Source organism: Nannospalax galili, unplaced genomic scaffold (genome assembly GCF_000622305.1).
Source record: "Nannospalax galili isolate Female #2095 unplaced genomic scaffold, S.galili_v1.0 scaffold380, whole genome shotgun sequence".
NCBI lineage: Eukaryota > Metazoa > Chordata > Mammalia > Rodentia > Spalacidae > Nannospalax > Nannospalax galili.
This window is the reverse complement of record NW_008348568.1, coordinates 6,309,091-6,323,957: the sequence shown is the minus strand read 5'-3', so window position 1 is coordinate 6,323,957 and position 14,867 is coordinate 6,309,091. Positions and strand designations below refer to the sequence as shown.

Below are 14,867 nucleotides of genomic sequence, written 5' to 3'. Positions count from 1 at the left end.
AGATGTGGTGGCGCACGCCGATAATCCCAGCACTTGGGAGGCAGAGGCAGGTGGATCTCTGTGAGTTTGAGGCCAGCCTGGTCTACATAGTGAGTTCCAGGACAGCTGGGGCTACAGGGAAACCCTGTCTCAAAAAGACCGAAAAAAAAAAAAAAAAAAAAAGATTTGCTTAAGAAGTGGGGATAGGCGGATAAGATGCTGTTTTATGGGCCTAGGAAAGCTTCAGTGGCACTGATGCTGCTGTTTCTATGGCAACAGAAGGCCTGCACCATCCTCCTGCCTAGGGGTATCCCTGTTCCTGTAGACCTGATGGCCGTTGTCTCACTCAGTGCAGCTGCGCGCGCGTGCGTGCGTGCGTGTGTGTGTGTGTGTGTGTGTGTGTGTGCCCACATGGAGTCTTCTGTGCCTAGGGCTTCATCAAAACACTTTGAAATGAGCTGCTTAGTGTTTTCCATTCTTCAGCACCATCAGATCACATTTTTCAAAGTGTGTCACAGCCATTTGGGAATAGTTCGGCCAGATTTTACTTTCCCATAAAAATCAGAGATAGTTCTTTAGAGGACTCAGATTCCCTAAAAGGAAGATGTACAAATCCCCATTTATTTATTTGTATGTATGTGTATGTGTGTATGTATGTATGTGTGTGTGTGTGTGTGTGTGTGTGTATGTATGTATGTGTGTATGTATATGAGACAAGGTCTCCCTATATTACCTTGACTGGCCTGGAACTTGGTATGTAGACTAGACCAGGCTGGCCTTTGAGAGATCCTTCTGCCTCTGCCTCCTGAGTGCAAGAGTTAAAGGTGTGCATCACCACACCCAGCATGGTAATTCTTGCCATTTGTATCCTAAGCTCTTTTCTCTATACCCTGAGGCAGTCTCTGACTTTTCCCTGCATGGAAGATACCTTAATTTTTTAATCTATTATTAATTACGGAAGTAATACCAACAACCTTCTCATAAGACATTCACAGTTCTAGTTAAGAACTCCTAATTAGTACCACCCCCTAATATAGCTCTGGAACCCCTTCCCAGAGAGGTAGACTTCTGTGTGGTAACTCATTCATTCATTCCTCCATCTCTTATCAGAGTTTGTTTGACCTTCATACATCCTACTTCCTAAATTTCCTTTCATCTGGGCTAATAACAAACAACTGGAATTTTCTGTTTTGTTTGTTTTGAGGAAAGGAGATTAGGTTTATTTGGGGACTGCTTTTCACAATGATTGTTTTGCCTCCCACCACATGTTTGCACACCCCACATCGAATGACATGCCATGTCTAATTCTTTTTGACTTGCCACCTAGAATCCGGAAAGTGTGGCAGAGAAGGAAGTGCGCCGTCAAGAATGGAATCCTGACCATCTCACATGCAACTGTAAGTGTGCCAGCAGCGATCCCCCCGTCATACTTTCTGGCCTCCTAAACTAGTGAGCAAATCAGGTGATGCAACCAGCGTGGAACTTTTACCAAAATACCCTTTGAATTTGGGTTGCATCATTCAGGACATTAGTTTCATCTTGTCCTTTGGTGGTCTGCATTGTTCTGCATATCCAGCAGAAACTTGGGGCGGGAGAGGTTCTCAATCTAAGTAAGGTAGGGTTTAATTTTGTAATCTATTTTGGGGAAGTATCATTGGTTGTTACTTTGAAAAGCCTAGTTTTCTGAATTACAAAGATAATAGAGACTGCCTTCTGATTGAAAGTGTAAGTAGGAAACATGATGATGTATACAGAAGTTCTCAGTCAAGCTGGTTGTCAGGGTACACTGTGAAACAAGGTGTTTCTATTTTGTCCCTCTTAAACTAGCAGAAATATCTTTTGAGGGGCTGGAGAGATGGCTCAGAGGTTAAGAGCACTGGTTGCTCTTGCAGAGGACCCAGGTTTGGTTTCCAGCACCAACGTGGCAGCTAACCACCATCCATAACTCCAGTTCCAGGAAATCCTAATCCCTCTTCTGACCTCCACAGGCATTGCATAACACGGGTGCATGTACATACATTCAGGCAGTACACTCATACACATAAAATAACAAATATTTTTAAAAAATATTAAAAATCTTTTGAATTCTCAAAGATAGAATGTACTACACAGAAGTGGAAATGGCAGACTTTATATTAAGAATCTTTGAAAATGTGTCTGCAGCTTAACCCAGTGACCTCAGCTTAGAGGAAAAGCACAGTTAAATTTCAGTATTCTGGGACCAGTGATGTCCTTGAGAGGCTGGGATGATTGGCCTAGGATAGTCGAGATGAGGAGTTGGTTCATTCTGTTCCAGTTCAAGGCGTGCAGCTTTCCTACGTTTCAGTCATCCCAGTAGCCTACATGGCATCCTAACTGGAATTTCAAACTTGAAGAAACTGAGGAACTTGACTGTTACCTGGCATAGTGGGAAATTCACATGAGTCCCTGGTGCCTTGGGCTACTTGGCCCTGATAGTCTCTCTCACCCTACAGAACCTGTTATCTTTCTGGGCAATTCCCGTGGATACTGGTCCTGCCATCTTGCCAGTGTCACCCTGGACACAGAAGGCACTTAGCACACTCCTTCCTAGGAGATAACTGCATACATCTTAAAGTTTGCTGTTTGTGGAACTTGAGCTGTTTTGCCATCTCTGTCCCTTTCCCTGAAGAACCATGTGAGTCATCTGAGGCTCCCATCATGCTTCTCATTCCAGCTGTCATCAGCTACCCAGATGATACAGGAAATCTTTTCACAGATTGAGACCAGTGAGTCCTTACCACTGGTCTGTAATAGTTAATGTTCATTGTCAGCTTGACTGGATTTAGAATCACCTAGAAGACACCTCTGGGCTTATATCTCTAAGGGTATTCCCAGGAAGGTTTAACTGAGAAAGGAATACCTACCCTAAATGCAAGTGGCATCATCCTATGGGCTAAGGTCCAGAATGCATGAGAAGAAAGGAATGTGGAAGGCAGCTGAGCACCAGCATTCATCTCTGTCCGCTTTGTGACTGCACATATGGTGGGGCTGACTGCCTCATGGTCCCACCACCTTCCTGCCATGATGAGGTGTTTGCCCACAAGTTAGGAGTCAAAAGGAGTCCTTCCTCCCTTAAGTTTACTTGAGTTAGATATTTTTTCACAGAAACAAGGAGAGTAAGAACTATTACTACAACTGTTACTCATTTATTCAGGATTCATTCCAACATTCTTGCATGTACTGTCCTGGGCATTAAAGATACAGAGGTAGAAAATTAGATCAGTCCCGATTCTGAGCGTGAATGTTTTTCTTTTTAATATTTCTTTATGTGTATGCATGTTTTGACTGCAGGTATGTAAGTGCACCTGTGTGTGCAGTGCTTATGGAAGCCAGAAGAGAGCAATGAATCCCCTGAACTGGAGTTATAGATGGTTGTTAGCCACCATGTGGGTGCTGGGAACTGAACCCCAGCCCTTTGCAAGAGCAGCCAGTGCCCTTAACTGCTGAGCCATCTCTCCAGCCCCTAGAGGGAATATTTCCGACCATGTGTAAATTTTAGTCAAAGAATGACTTTTATATGCTCCCTTCTCCTGCCACAGAGCTCTTCTTGGGTTTGTCTGTGATCACCATGTCAGTAGGCATTTTGACAAGTCCTATTTCTGCCTTCCTGTATTTTGCTGCTGTGCAATGGTATCCTGTTGGGAGATTGTGAGGATGATGAAGGTATCAGCTTACTGAATTATATGACCTTGGACAGTATGCCTCAAATGAAAAATAAGTTCTCTCCCCTTTTATTTCCTACCAAAAGACGCTACTGTGGTGAAGCCAGCTGTTTCTGTGTAGTCTCACTAATTAACAAATACTACATTGGTCACATTGTTTGGTGACTGGGAGAAGACAGTGGCATCTGTCAGATTTGTATCTAAATCCCAGCTTTCTTTTTACTCTGTGTCCTTGAGAAAAGTGTTTAACTCAAAAATCTTGCTAGAATTAAAAGAGATGGGGGGCACCGTTTTTGGTTTGAATTGACAGTTTTCTGCTATTTCTGTCACCTCATCAGATGACATTCCTGAAGTCTGCTGACAAGGAGCCCAAGAGAGGAGGAGAAAATGGTCCCTCCCCTGATTCTGATTCCTCCCCCCAAATTGTTACTGTGTTTCCCACTCTTTTGGCTTTGGTCCAGATGTTTTTGCTGCCAGTTATATCATGTATGAGTACATTCCTGCCCCCACAGAAAGACACTACGAATTACACAAAATCTAGTTGGAAATCAAATCTGTAGTTTCCTGGGGAAAAATAATTAATTCGCTTGGGGTTCTGCAGGGACAAGGGACAGAGAAAATGCAACTGCTCAAATAATGTGTTAAAAGAAAGGACTGTGGGGGGGGGCACGGATGGCGAGATGGCTCAGCCATTAAGAGAACTGACTGCTCTTGCGGAAGTCTGGAATTTGGTTCCCAGCACCCATTTGGCAGCCAACAGCTGTCTCTAACTCCAGTTCCAGGTGATCCCACTCCCTCTTCTGACCTCTTTAGGTGCTGCATGCACATGGTGCACCAAGCAAAACACTGATACACGTACAGATTAAATAAATTTTTTAATGTGGAGAAAGAGAACTACCATTTATTAAGCACTTATTTAGGGTGCCCTACGCATAATCTTCAAGATAGCCCTATGGGATGGGGGTCATTATCTTCATTTCTCAGTCTGCAGGTGGTGAGAAGGAGGAAGGGACCACGTCTTGCTTGCTTTGAACCTGCCATGCTGGACTCCATCTCTGATTCTGAATCCCCGCTTCAAATACTGAGAATTTCCCATTTGTATAAATTGGAGCCATTAATAGTATCTGGTTCATAGGTGTTTGCAAAGATAGAGTTCATTGATGATGAGTAATTAGAACAGGATGTGGGCAGAATTAGTGCTAAATAAATGTCAGCTGTTTTCAATACTGTTCTGTTTTCTTCCCTAATGTGTTACTGCCTCCTTGCTAAACTGAGGTTGATTGGAATACAGTTGTGTCGCTGCTCCCTTTACTCCTCCACATACTTTACAAAGCTAGTTTGGGGCACATTTTTTCTCATAGAAGTTTAATTTCTGCCTGGTAGGGTTAGCACTAGCTCTGTCCCCTCCTGAGGCATTTCACTATAGGACCAATTTGATGTCTCTCTTTGTCGTGGGACTCTGAATCAGGAGACATTTCCCAGGGACTGTTGTCTTTCAGGTTTATCCAGAGCTCCGATGACAACATTCTACTCCAGGGCTTTAACAGATGCACTGAGAATGCATTGTGGAAGCACAAAGAGGCCTGCAGAAGGATTACTGCCTTCACGCAATGCATCTAATAGCTGGTTTCTGTGATTGTCCTTGATGGCATTTTCAGGCTCTTCTGGACTCCCTCCTGGCTTCTGTTTGTCCCCATTATCACTGGGTAAAGAGAATGCTTTTCTTTCTTCCAATGAATTGGAAAGCAGCACTGTAAATTCTAGGGGACAAATTTTGACTGGCACCTGTTAGACCCATGATCTACCCTGAACAAGCTGTAAAACTTGGATGAGTTACTTTAATCTTTTGGAGCCTTCATTTTCTCAGATGCATCATTTACTCATTAAAATGTTTTTATTGATTTCCTTCTGAGCCAGGCACTGGGCCTAGGTATTAAATGCAGTGATAATGCAGGGCCCCTGCACTCCTGAAACCTGGAGTAAACAGAGGAAAAGACTAGAGGAAGTAAGCAAGATGCTGCGATAGAAAATAAAGGGGTAGCTGCTTCCCTGTGGGCAGAGCTGAGGGCTTCATGCTAAAGCTAGTGAGCAGCTGTCTCAACAGAGGGGAGAGATTAGTTTAAGATCCTGAGCCTAGACACCTTCTTAAAGGAGCTCAAAGGGGGGTGAGTAGAGGATACGGGTAGAGTTTGCAGGTTTAAGGGGGACTCTATAGTTCCTGAATAGTAGAAAACAGTCAAAGGTAACTTTACCTAATAGTTTTTGAACCAATATTATTCTGATTTAATTTATGTGTTGCTTTCTCCTCCATTTGAATAATTTGGTTTTTGTCTCTTCTACCAGCATGAGGTAATGAATGCCTATTTTCGTCCACTATGTAAGCCAGCCCCCAACACTGCCACCTTCCACCTCCCTTTTCCTTTTAGACAGAAGAGCAAAATTGACTTGTGTGAGTCAGGTTCAAATTGTACCTGCAGGTCTAAAGGCACTGGTGTTGAGCCTTCGGTCACGTGGAGGAAGGAACTAGAGTTGTGCCAATACTAATAGTGTCATTTAGATACTGACAGAGCAGTGCCAATTTGCAAACTCGAGGTCACTGTAGAATATCTTTGCTAACCCTCTCTACATTGTACACACATGACTGGAGTTATTAACATTTATTAGAGGGCACCTCAAGTTCAGGTCCCGTAAAAACTTGGGTTTAGAAATCTGCTTAACACTCTGCAGGAATCTCTACTGTTTTTAATCCTCGTGAAAGTTCTTGCCCTGTACACTATTGAAATGTGAAGATTACCTATTAGCTGTATCAGTAGAGTTCGTTTCAAACAAAAGCCCTTACCAGTTACATTTCAATGATAAATCTAGTGATTCTCAGCCATGGCAGTACATGGACTAGAGATGGAACTTCCCAGGTGATTCTGATGTCCAACCAGAAAAGAGAACCACCAAGCCCCTCTGTATTCTCTACCAGTGTTAAGACCAGGAAATGAATCGGGAATAGCACAGGTGGCCAGGATACTCACTGGTGATGTTGGTGAACTTGCTTGTCAGCCTCAGTCAGAACTTGGCCAGTTTGAAGTCAGGTTGTCATGCCCTCATTTATTCTTGAAGAATGCCTTTTAGTGAGGAAAGGAGTAAAGTCAGCAGTGGGCTGCTCTTGTGTCCTGAATCCTCAGAGGCCCTGGGTCTTTTAAGCATCCCCTTTCTGCTGTTCTGTCTCCTTGGAGACCCCGCCCTCCTTTTGTGTGCTGTGTTCTCACATCAGGACTTTATCCCCTAAACTCTTCTTTTCCTCACCCTGCAAGACCCATTCACTTGTTAACTCCTCTGCAACCTTCCTGTCACAGGGTTTGGCATTCTGTGTGAACCTCAGTGAGTGATGAGTAGGCAACTCCCAGAAGCCAGTGCACTTTAACAAGGAGTATCGCCGTATGCCAAAAGAAATTATATATCAGCTCTGTGGACACTAAGAGCACTGTGGAAAATGAGTAGTAATAAAGATAGTGCCGGCCTTGACTGAGCTCTGCTATGTTTTGAATGCCCCCCAAGACTTTATTATTAGCGGTTTGGACCCCAGTGTGGCAATATTAAGAGGTAGTGGGACCTTGGAAAAGATTGCTTATATTATTAGAGATGCTGCCCTAAGAAGGGATTATGGTGATTCTCATGGGACCCCCCAAGTTAGGCAATAATGAGTTGTTATAAAAGAGCAAGCCTGACCCCCAAGCCACTCTGGCTTCTTTTCTTACCACATGCTCTGTCCCTTTCATGTGTGCCCAGACTTAATGTCATCCACCATGACGTGACATGGCCAGGGCTCCCTGCACCAGAGCCAGCACTATGCTCCTTTAGACTTTTCAGTCTCCAAAAGTAGTGGCTATATTTCTTTTCTTTATAAGGTACCTACCCTCAGGTACTTTATTATGGTAAACAGACTAAGATGAGCATTCACTGTGTTCTTGGCACTTCATATAACTTTTTCCTATTTACCTTTCATAACACCCTCAGGTACCCATTTTCCCCATTTTAAAGGAGAGGTCTGGTAGTTAAACAACCAGACAGTGCTGTAGGCAGATTTGAGCCCAAGAAGTTGAATTCAAGAGCCTGTGCTGCCTTCTCCTTGGAAGTGGAGCTATAGACACTCATCACACGTTGCCTGAGCTCATTACCAAAGCAAGAAGGACATTACTTTGACTCTTCATTTTGAGATGACCTCAGCAGGCTTGAGAAACTTGCTCTTGCTTCTGTTCATAACATGCCTGGGCCCAGACTCAACCCAAGTCTGATGACCTCCATGAGTGTGAGGAGGGGTTATCCATTCTACTTGTAGTATGAATAAGTCGACGCCAGATGTTCCAGGGCAGCAGCCTCAGCTCCTCAGGTGATTGGTTGCAGTCTCTCATTTGGGTTTCAAAACCCACATTGCAGCCTTGGTTTCTCCTTTCTGACAAATCCTATGGGTTGAGATTGTGAACCTACCAGATAATGCTCCAGCTTTCATGCTTGTTCTAGTTTGTTTCTCTAATGACGTAACAGTACACTCTAACCAGTACCAACTTGGGGAGGAAAGGGTTTATTCAACTTACATTCCCGGGTCATAGTTCATCAGGGAGCCCAAGGTAGGAACTCAGGGCAGGAATCTGGAGGCAGCAGCTGGAGCACAGGCCATGGAGGAACGCTTCTCACGGGCTTGCTCCCCTGGCCCATGCTCAACCTGCTTTTTTATACAATGTAGGCCCACCTGCCCAGGGGTGGTACCACCCACAGTGGGCTGGGCCCTCCCATATCACTCAACAATCAGAAAATTCCCCCACAGACATGGCTACAGGCCGGTCCAATGGAGGCAGCTCCCCAGTTGAGGCTCCCTCACCCCAGGTGTGTCAAGTTGACACTAAAGCTATCCAGCACAATGTTGAACAGAAAACTACCACAAGTTCACTATTTATGAACTTGTTTCATAAAGAGAGGGTGAAATTGAAGAATTAAAATATAAAAGGAGTTACAGATGAAAACCACAGGCTTCTCAACTTGTGGACTTGAAGTTTTGAAGCTGTGCCATGGTAATCTGACAGAAACATGCCATTCTGTGTGCTCCCCATGTGATTATCATTCTTGGGAAAAAGTGAGCTGAGTGAAACTTCATTAATGTGAAGCCCACGCATTTAAAATGAGGTTCCTGAGTTACAGTGTGTGCACTTAATTATGTAAAGGCCAGAAAAACTAAAAGCCCTGATTTACAAATTGGAAGGTATAGAACAAGGCTAGCCATCTGAAATTAGTTTCCCAGCTATGCTATACCCAATCCTGTCAGTCAAGACATTTTGAGTTTCATATTTAAAATCGCTTTACCTAGCCGGGCGTGGTGGCGCATGCCTTTAATCCCAGCACTCAGGAGGCAGAGGTAGGCGGATCTCTGTGAATTCAAGACCAGCCTGGTCTACATAGTGTCAGGCCAGCTGGGACTACAGGGAGTCCCTGTCTCAAAAAGACAAAAAAAAAAAAAAAAATTAAATTAATGAATTTATGTAAAACACTTGCCAGCACAGATGACACCACACAGTTATCATTGTGATGGCACTCTCGCTCCAAAGCCCTACCCATGGTCTGTGAGGATAACGGGAACCTGTCAGACATCCTGGACTCTGCCATTCCCTGCCTATTCTGTGGATAAAATGTAATGAGAATCCTCTTTTTAAAATTAATTTACTTTTATGTTTATGAGTGTTTTGCCTGCATGTATAAGTGTGCTCATGCATGCAGTGCCCACGGAGACCAGAAAAGAGTGTCAGATCTCCTAGAACTGGAGTTAGGAATGTTGTTAGCCACCATCTGGGTGCTGGGAACTGAACCCGGGTCCTCTGCAAGAGCAGCCAGTGCTCTTAACCGCTGATCCATCTCTCCAGCCCCCAGAGAATCCCCTTTAAAAAATTGAAATAAGGAGCTGGAGAGATGGCTCAGTGGTTAAGAGCACTGGCTGCTCTTGCAGAGGACCCGGGTTCAGTTCCCAGCACCCAGATGGTGGCTAATAACCATCTGTAACTCCAGTTCCAGGGGATCCAATGCCCTCTTCTGACCTCCATGGGCATTGCACAGCACGGGTGCACTTACCTACATGCAGGCAATACACGGGTACACATAAAATAAAAATAATAAATAAAATTATATTTAAAAATTGAAATAAAAAAAGCCACACATGGTGGTGCATGCCTTTAATCCCAGCACTCTGGAGGTAGAGGCAGGAGAATCTCTGTGAGATCAAGACGAGACCAACCTGGTCCTCATAGTAAGTTCCAGACCAGCTGGGGCTACAGGGAGACCCTATCTCAAAAAAAAAGAAAAAAATTGACAACAAAAATAATCATAGGTTAGATGTGTCATCATCAAATTAACGCATTTCATACAAATACTAATTTAAGTCAGGATGTGTGGGGTTTATATAAGAAGACATGGATTGGTGTGAGAATACGTAAGTCCCATGCAAACTCAGGCAGACAAGAATCCAGCATAGAACGGGGAAAATGAACAGCAGACCCCAGTCTTATCTGAAGGAATATTGGCAACTGATTGCTGCTAGATGAAGAGGAGCTCATCCTCCTAAAACAAGGGACTCTAGATAGGCTGACTAGACCTCAGTGGATGGACTTGCACTGGGGAATGTCTGAGGACACTGACTTGATACAGTGGGCCTTAATGGGGATGACAGAGTGTATGGGCTCTCGGGGGGATGGGGAGGACGATGGGAAGATGCCAGTGGGGATGGGGGTATAAAGATGATTAAGATTGAGGCATTCTATATGAAATAAATATTCAATAAAAAGCAAGCTTTAAAAAAAGACATGGACTGAATTGGTGCTGTACCTCAACAGAAGATAAAATGTACATTTAAAAATTGTTCCCTACAGACCCAAACTCTGTACTGACAAACAACAGACATTAAGTATTTGTGGAAATGCCTAAAAATCAAAGGGTGAATAGCACCTCCATCAGATGTCCTGACAGTAACCTCAGCCCTCCTTCCCACTAAGGCCTTGATAAGCTTCTTGTTTCCTCTATTTCCATTGCAGCAGCAGTAGTATTTAGGATTGACCCTGGAGTGGAACGTGACTCCCCAAAATAAGGTGACGGGGTTCCTACATCAGTAACAGGTTTTCTTGGAGATCTCCCTTTTAAATATGTCTCCCTTACATATCCCCCGTCAGCCCAGTGGAACTTAGTTTGGTGGTTCCAGTTGCTGGGAGACTTAGGACTTCTAGAGTCTGTGTCTTGAATGAAGAACTTGAGCTGGTGGTTGGTGTCTTCACTCTGGCTGCAGGAAGGATCACAGAAGGCATGGGCCTTTTGTTACGACCACAGAGTAGTAAACAGTTCTGAGTGTGGAACATGTCAGTAGGCTTTCTCAGTGAGCATGCTCTGTGATTTGAAGGGGAAATGAAAGAGGTGGCTGTTTAAAGGCAGAAAGAGCCAGAAAGACACTTTTTTTTTTTTTTTTTTGGTCTTTTTGAGACAGGGTCTCCCTGTAGCCCCATCCATCCTGGAACTCACTATGTAGACCAGGCTGGCCCTGAGCTCACAGAGATCCGCCTGCCTCTGCCTCCCAAGTGCTGGGATTAAAGGTGTGCGCCACCACGCCTGGCTTTGACACTTTTACTTTGAAAGTTTTCCAGGTCTTGCTTCACCAGAAGGCCATGCGGTACATGCGGACAAGAAAGGCTCAGCTCGCTGCTTTGTGTCTTTCTGTACAGCAGGGCAACCCTTGGTTTCCTTTCCTGTGAGCTGGGTTCAGGAACAATACCCAATTCGTGGAGTTGTTGCAAGAATTACATAAGAGAATATGTATGAAGTTCCTGGGATTTAGGTGATTAGTAAAGAAAAAATTTTGTTGTTCAAAATCAATGAGACTACCTTCCAAAAGTCAGGAGTTTTCAGATACTAAAACTAAATGGCATGTGCTCTGCAGTGGTAGATATGCGGCATGTGTCAGGTTTAATGCCATGGGTTTATTGCTGTTACTGGCTACATGTCAAATACCAATGTTCCTCTAGGGATAGTAGGTGTCTAAATACTGAATGAAATTTTTGAAAAGACCGTAATGATGTGAGCAGCTCTGTTTCTAAGTACCAGCTTAGGAAGTAAAGAGCTTTATTTTATTTTTTACCCCTCCCTAGTGGGGTCAGACTTACTTCCAAAGTAATTCATGATGTTTACTTGTTGGTGATATGGAGCAGTTCAGCAGGTGACAGGAGATCATTTCATTTCTGAACAATTGCAGCAGCTGTGTTCTCCCGCAGAGAAGCGTGCCCATGCCAACAACTCCAAGGTTTCATCAAACGGCGCCGTGGCACACATTGAGCCACCTCAGGATGAATGAACAGCGCTGCTTGCTTTCAAGACATGGAGAAGCCTTACGGTAGTTAGTTGGGCAGCTTCTGCAGGGATGTCTCCATCTGTCTCCTAGCCCAATGGTGTGTTTGGGACAGAGCATCTTCCCCACCTATTTCTTCTAATGTACTCAGGGGTTTCCTTGTTGAAATGTTTTCTCCAGTCAGAAATTTGAATATGTTTGCCTTTAAGGGAGAAATGAACACAAATGTGTACACTGTTGACTGAAAAAAAGTACTTTCCAAAACAATATGTAAAAGTTAAGGCCAATGCATGTTTTAAAAAGCATCACCTCACCAGGCGTGGTGGCGCACGCCTTTAGTCCCAGCAGAGGCAGACGGATCTCTGTGAGTTGGAGGATAGCTGGGGCTACAGGGAGACCCTGTCTCAAAAAGACCAAAAAAAAGCATCATCTCACAGAAGTCTTTTGAAAAGCAGATAATAACTGTAGTGATCATGGAGTATAAAGGTGTAGTTAACAAGGTTTGGTTTCTTCTTTGCAATGTCTCCTAAATTTTCTTCAGGGACTCTATGTTATTGTAGTGAAAAGTCAAGCCTGTAAAAGGACAGGCCTCAAAGTTCGAGAGAAGAGAGCCATAAAATCTTGTTTGTTGTTTTTTACTAATTTTTATTTTATTCAGTTTTCATAAAGAAATCAATACCATCAAAGTTCCTAGTCCAGCTAACCCCTAATGTAGGGAAGGAAAGCATCTTTTTATTCTGCTCATAGGCTTACTGTCTGAGGCACATTAAATGATGCTGACCACAAACGGTTTTGTTTGTTTACATTTATTTTAAAGGATTTAATTTTTAGAATTTCATACATTTTTTTTTTTTTTTAGTCACTAAGCTAGGAACTTAACCCAGAAAATCAAACATGAAATGTTGACAAGCTGGTGGCTATTTGGAGTAGGCGCTCTTGCAGCTTTTCAAAGAGTGTTCCTCTAGAACCTGCAGGAGCATCATACCCTTTTTCCACCCATCATCCTGGTCTCCTCCACAGTGGGTGCCATGAGCCACTGCAGGAGCCGTGTCAGGATGCGGACTGTGGCTGGTACCTGGAGGTCGGCATGTGGAGTGGGGATTTTGTACTGAGCAGGGGTAGGAATCATCACTGGCAGGGACTCTGCAGTCATGTTTCCTGAGTAGCCGTTCTTTTCTGTCTTGTTCTTACACAGTAGAAAGGCATTTCCTGAGCTACCTCAGCGTGATGCAGCCCAGAGCAAGTCATTTAGTTTTACTTTGATTTTAGTCTGCTAAAAGATTATGTCTTAATCAATTTACTTATAATTTAGGCCTAAATTTCAAGAAAGGATTTCAGTATTTTGGACATTCTACAAGCATCTGGAATTACTGTTCTTACTGTAGTGACTTCCATGCTCCTGATCCACTCTGGACTTGAGTTGAGCACCCCTGCCCCTGGGCCCCTTTCTGGTGTTCTTGTGCTTGACAGTGGTGTGTCAGGTGTTTAGTCACAGGCTGTGCTCTTGCTCCGAAAGGTCACGTTTGAGGTAGGTCAGTTGTCATGCCTTACTGCAGCTCAGCCTGAGGAAGAACACTGCAAATAGGCAAGATGTGCCTGTGTCACATGACATTCATGTTGGTGTCACAAGAAGCAGAGTTGACAGGTATCTGCAAGACTAAATAACATACGTCGTTGCTAATGATGTTGTGGATCAGTCATGGGATAAACTGTGGAAAACCCTATCGGAAGCTGTCCAGCGAGTACTTTGAAACAAGGAGTGAGTGGTGGGTAGCCTGCCTGCAGCAGTTCTGTGCTTGCTGGTGCTTCCCTAAGTTTTGTGTCTTATTTTTTGGCAGAAAAACACCTAAGTACACTAGATTTGGACAGAAGAAACCATGGAACTAGCTTTCTGCCTTATGCACGTATGAATATTGTCAAAAACTTCCTAAACTTTGCAGACAAAGATTTCTCCACCTAAGAATCCAGAACGTTGATTTATAAGAATTTAAGAGGACCCAGAACCTCTTATTATACTTAATCAACTTAAGCTTGGAAAGTTCTTCCTTATGTCTGACCCAAATCTTATATGGTTTGAGTACATTTTTTCCATCCATACAAATAGAAAACAGCTGTCCAGCCTTCCCAGTAACAGCCTTCATGTATGTGCAGATGGTGCTTATGTCAGCCCCAGCCCCTTCCTCTGGGCTAAGTAATACCTTTAGCCCATCTTCAAAGTCTCCATTTCTACCCCTTTAATCATCTTGATCTAAGTTTTTCTTCAGCCTTTTTTTCAATGCAGATTCTAAGCAGAATAAAATATTCCAAGTCTCACTGTCCACCAGAGTCTGTCCCTTCCTTTCCAGCCTTCCCAGCTGTCATGTGTCAGAATCATTTGCATAGGAAATAAGCAGTGTTGTCAACGTCCAGAAAGATGAGGTGTAGGACTGATGGCGGATGGGGTTCAGCTTGTGGCCTATTCCGGAGCAGTTAGTAAGCCAAACACCAGGTCTGTGGTGTTTTGTTGCAGTAAACTCGGGTGTCAGTTTTCTCCCTTGATGAGATTGTGTTGTCACTGAACAGGCATTCTGAGCCACATGCTGCACTGACACACTGAACAGTCGTATAACCTGTCTTTTCCCTTTTCCAGTCTAACAGGCAGCCTGCTAAGCTAAACCTTCTCACCTGCCAGGTGAAGCCAAATGCTGAGGACAAGAAGTCTTTTGACCTGATATCACGTGAGTCCTGTTTTTAAAACCTCGAGTTGGTGACTATGGGCTCTGGCATCTCAAGTCTGGGTATTTCAGCAACAGCAGCCTTTCTGAATAGTGCTCCTCAGAGCTATCCCTCCTGCAGGTGCAGCT

At 43.9% G+C, this 14,867-nt stretch overlaps 1 protein-coding gene across 10 annotated transcripts in view; it reads left to right on the top strand.

The window, feature by feature from the left end:
- Window positions 1-14,867, top strand: part of Asap1 (ArfGAP with SH3 domain, ankyrin repeat and PH domain 1) — a 349,085-nt gene that overhangs the window by 273,358 nt on the left and 60,860 nt on the right. For all 10 annotated transcript variants that reach the window (XM_008845480.3, XM_008845487.3, XM_008845488.3 and 7 more), the window contains 2 exons: window positions 1,307-1,376; window positions 14,654-14,741. In XM_008845480.3, the coding sequence (XP_008843702.1) occupies window positions 1,307-1,376; window positions 14,654-14,741 (158 nt within the window). The remainder of the gene's footprint in view (window positions 1-1,306; window positions 1,377-14,653; window positions 14,742-14,867) is intronic.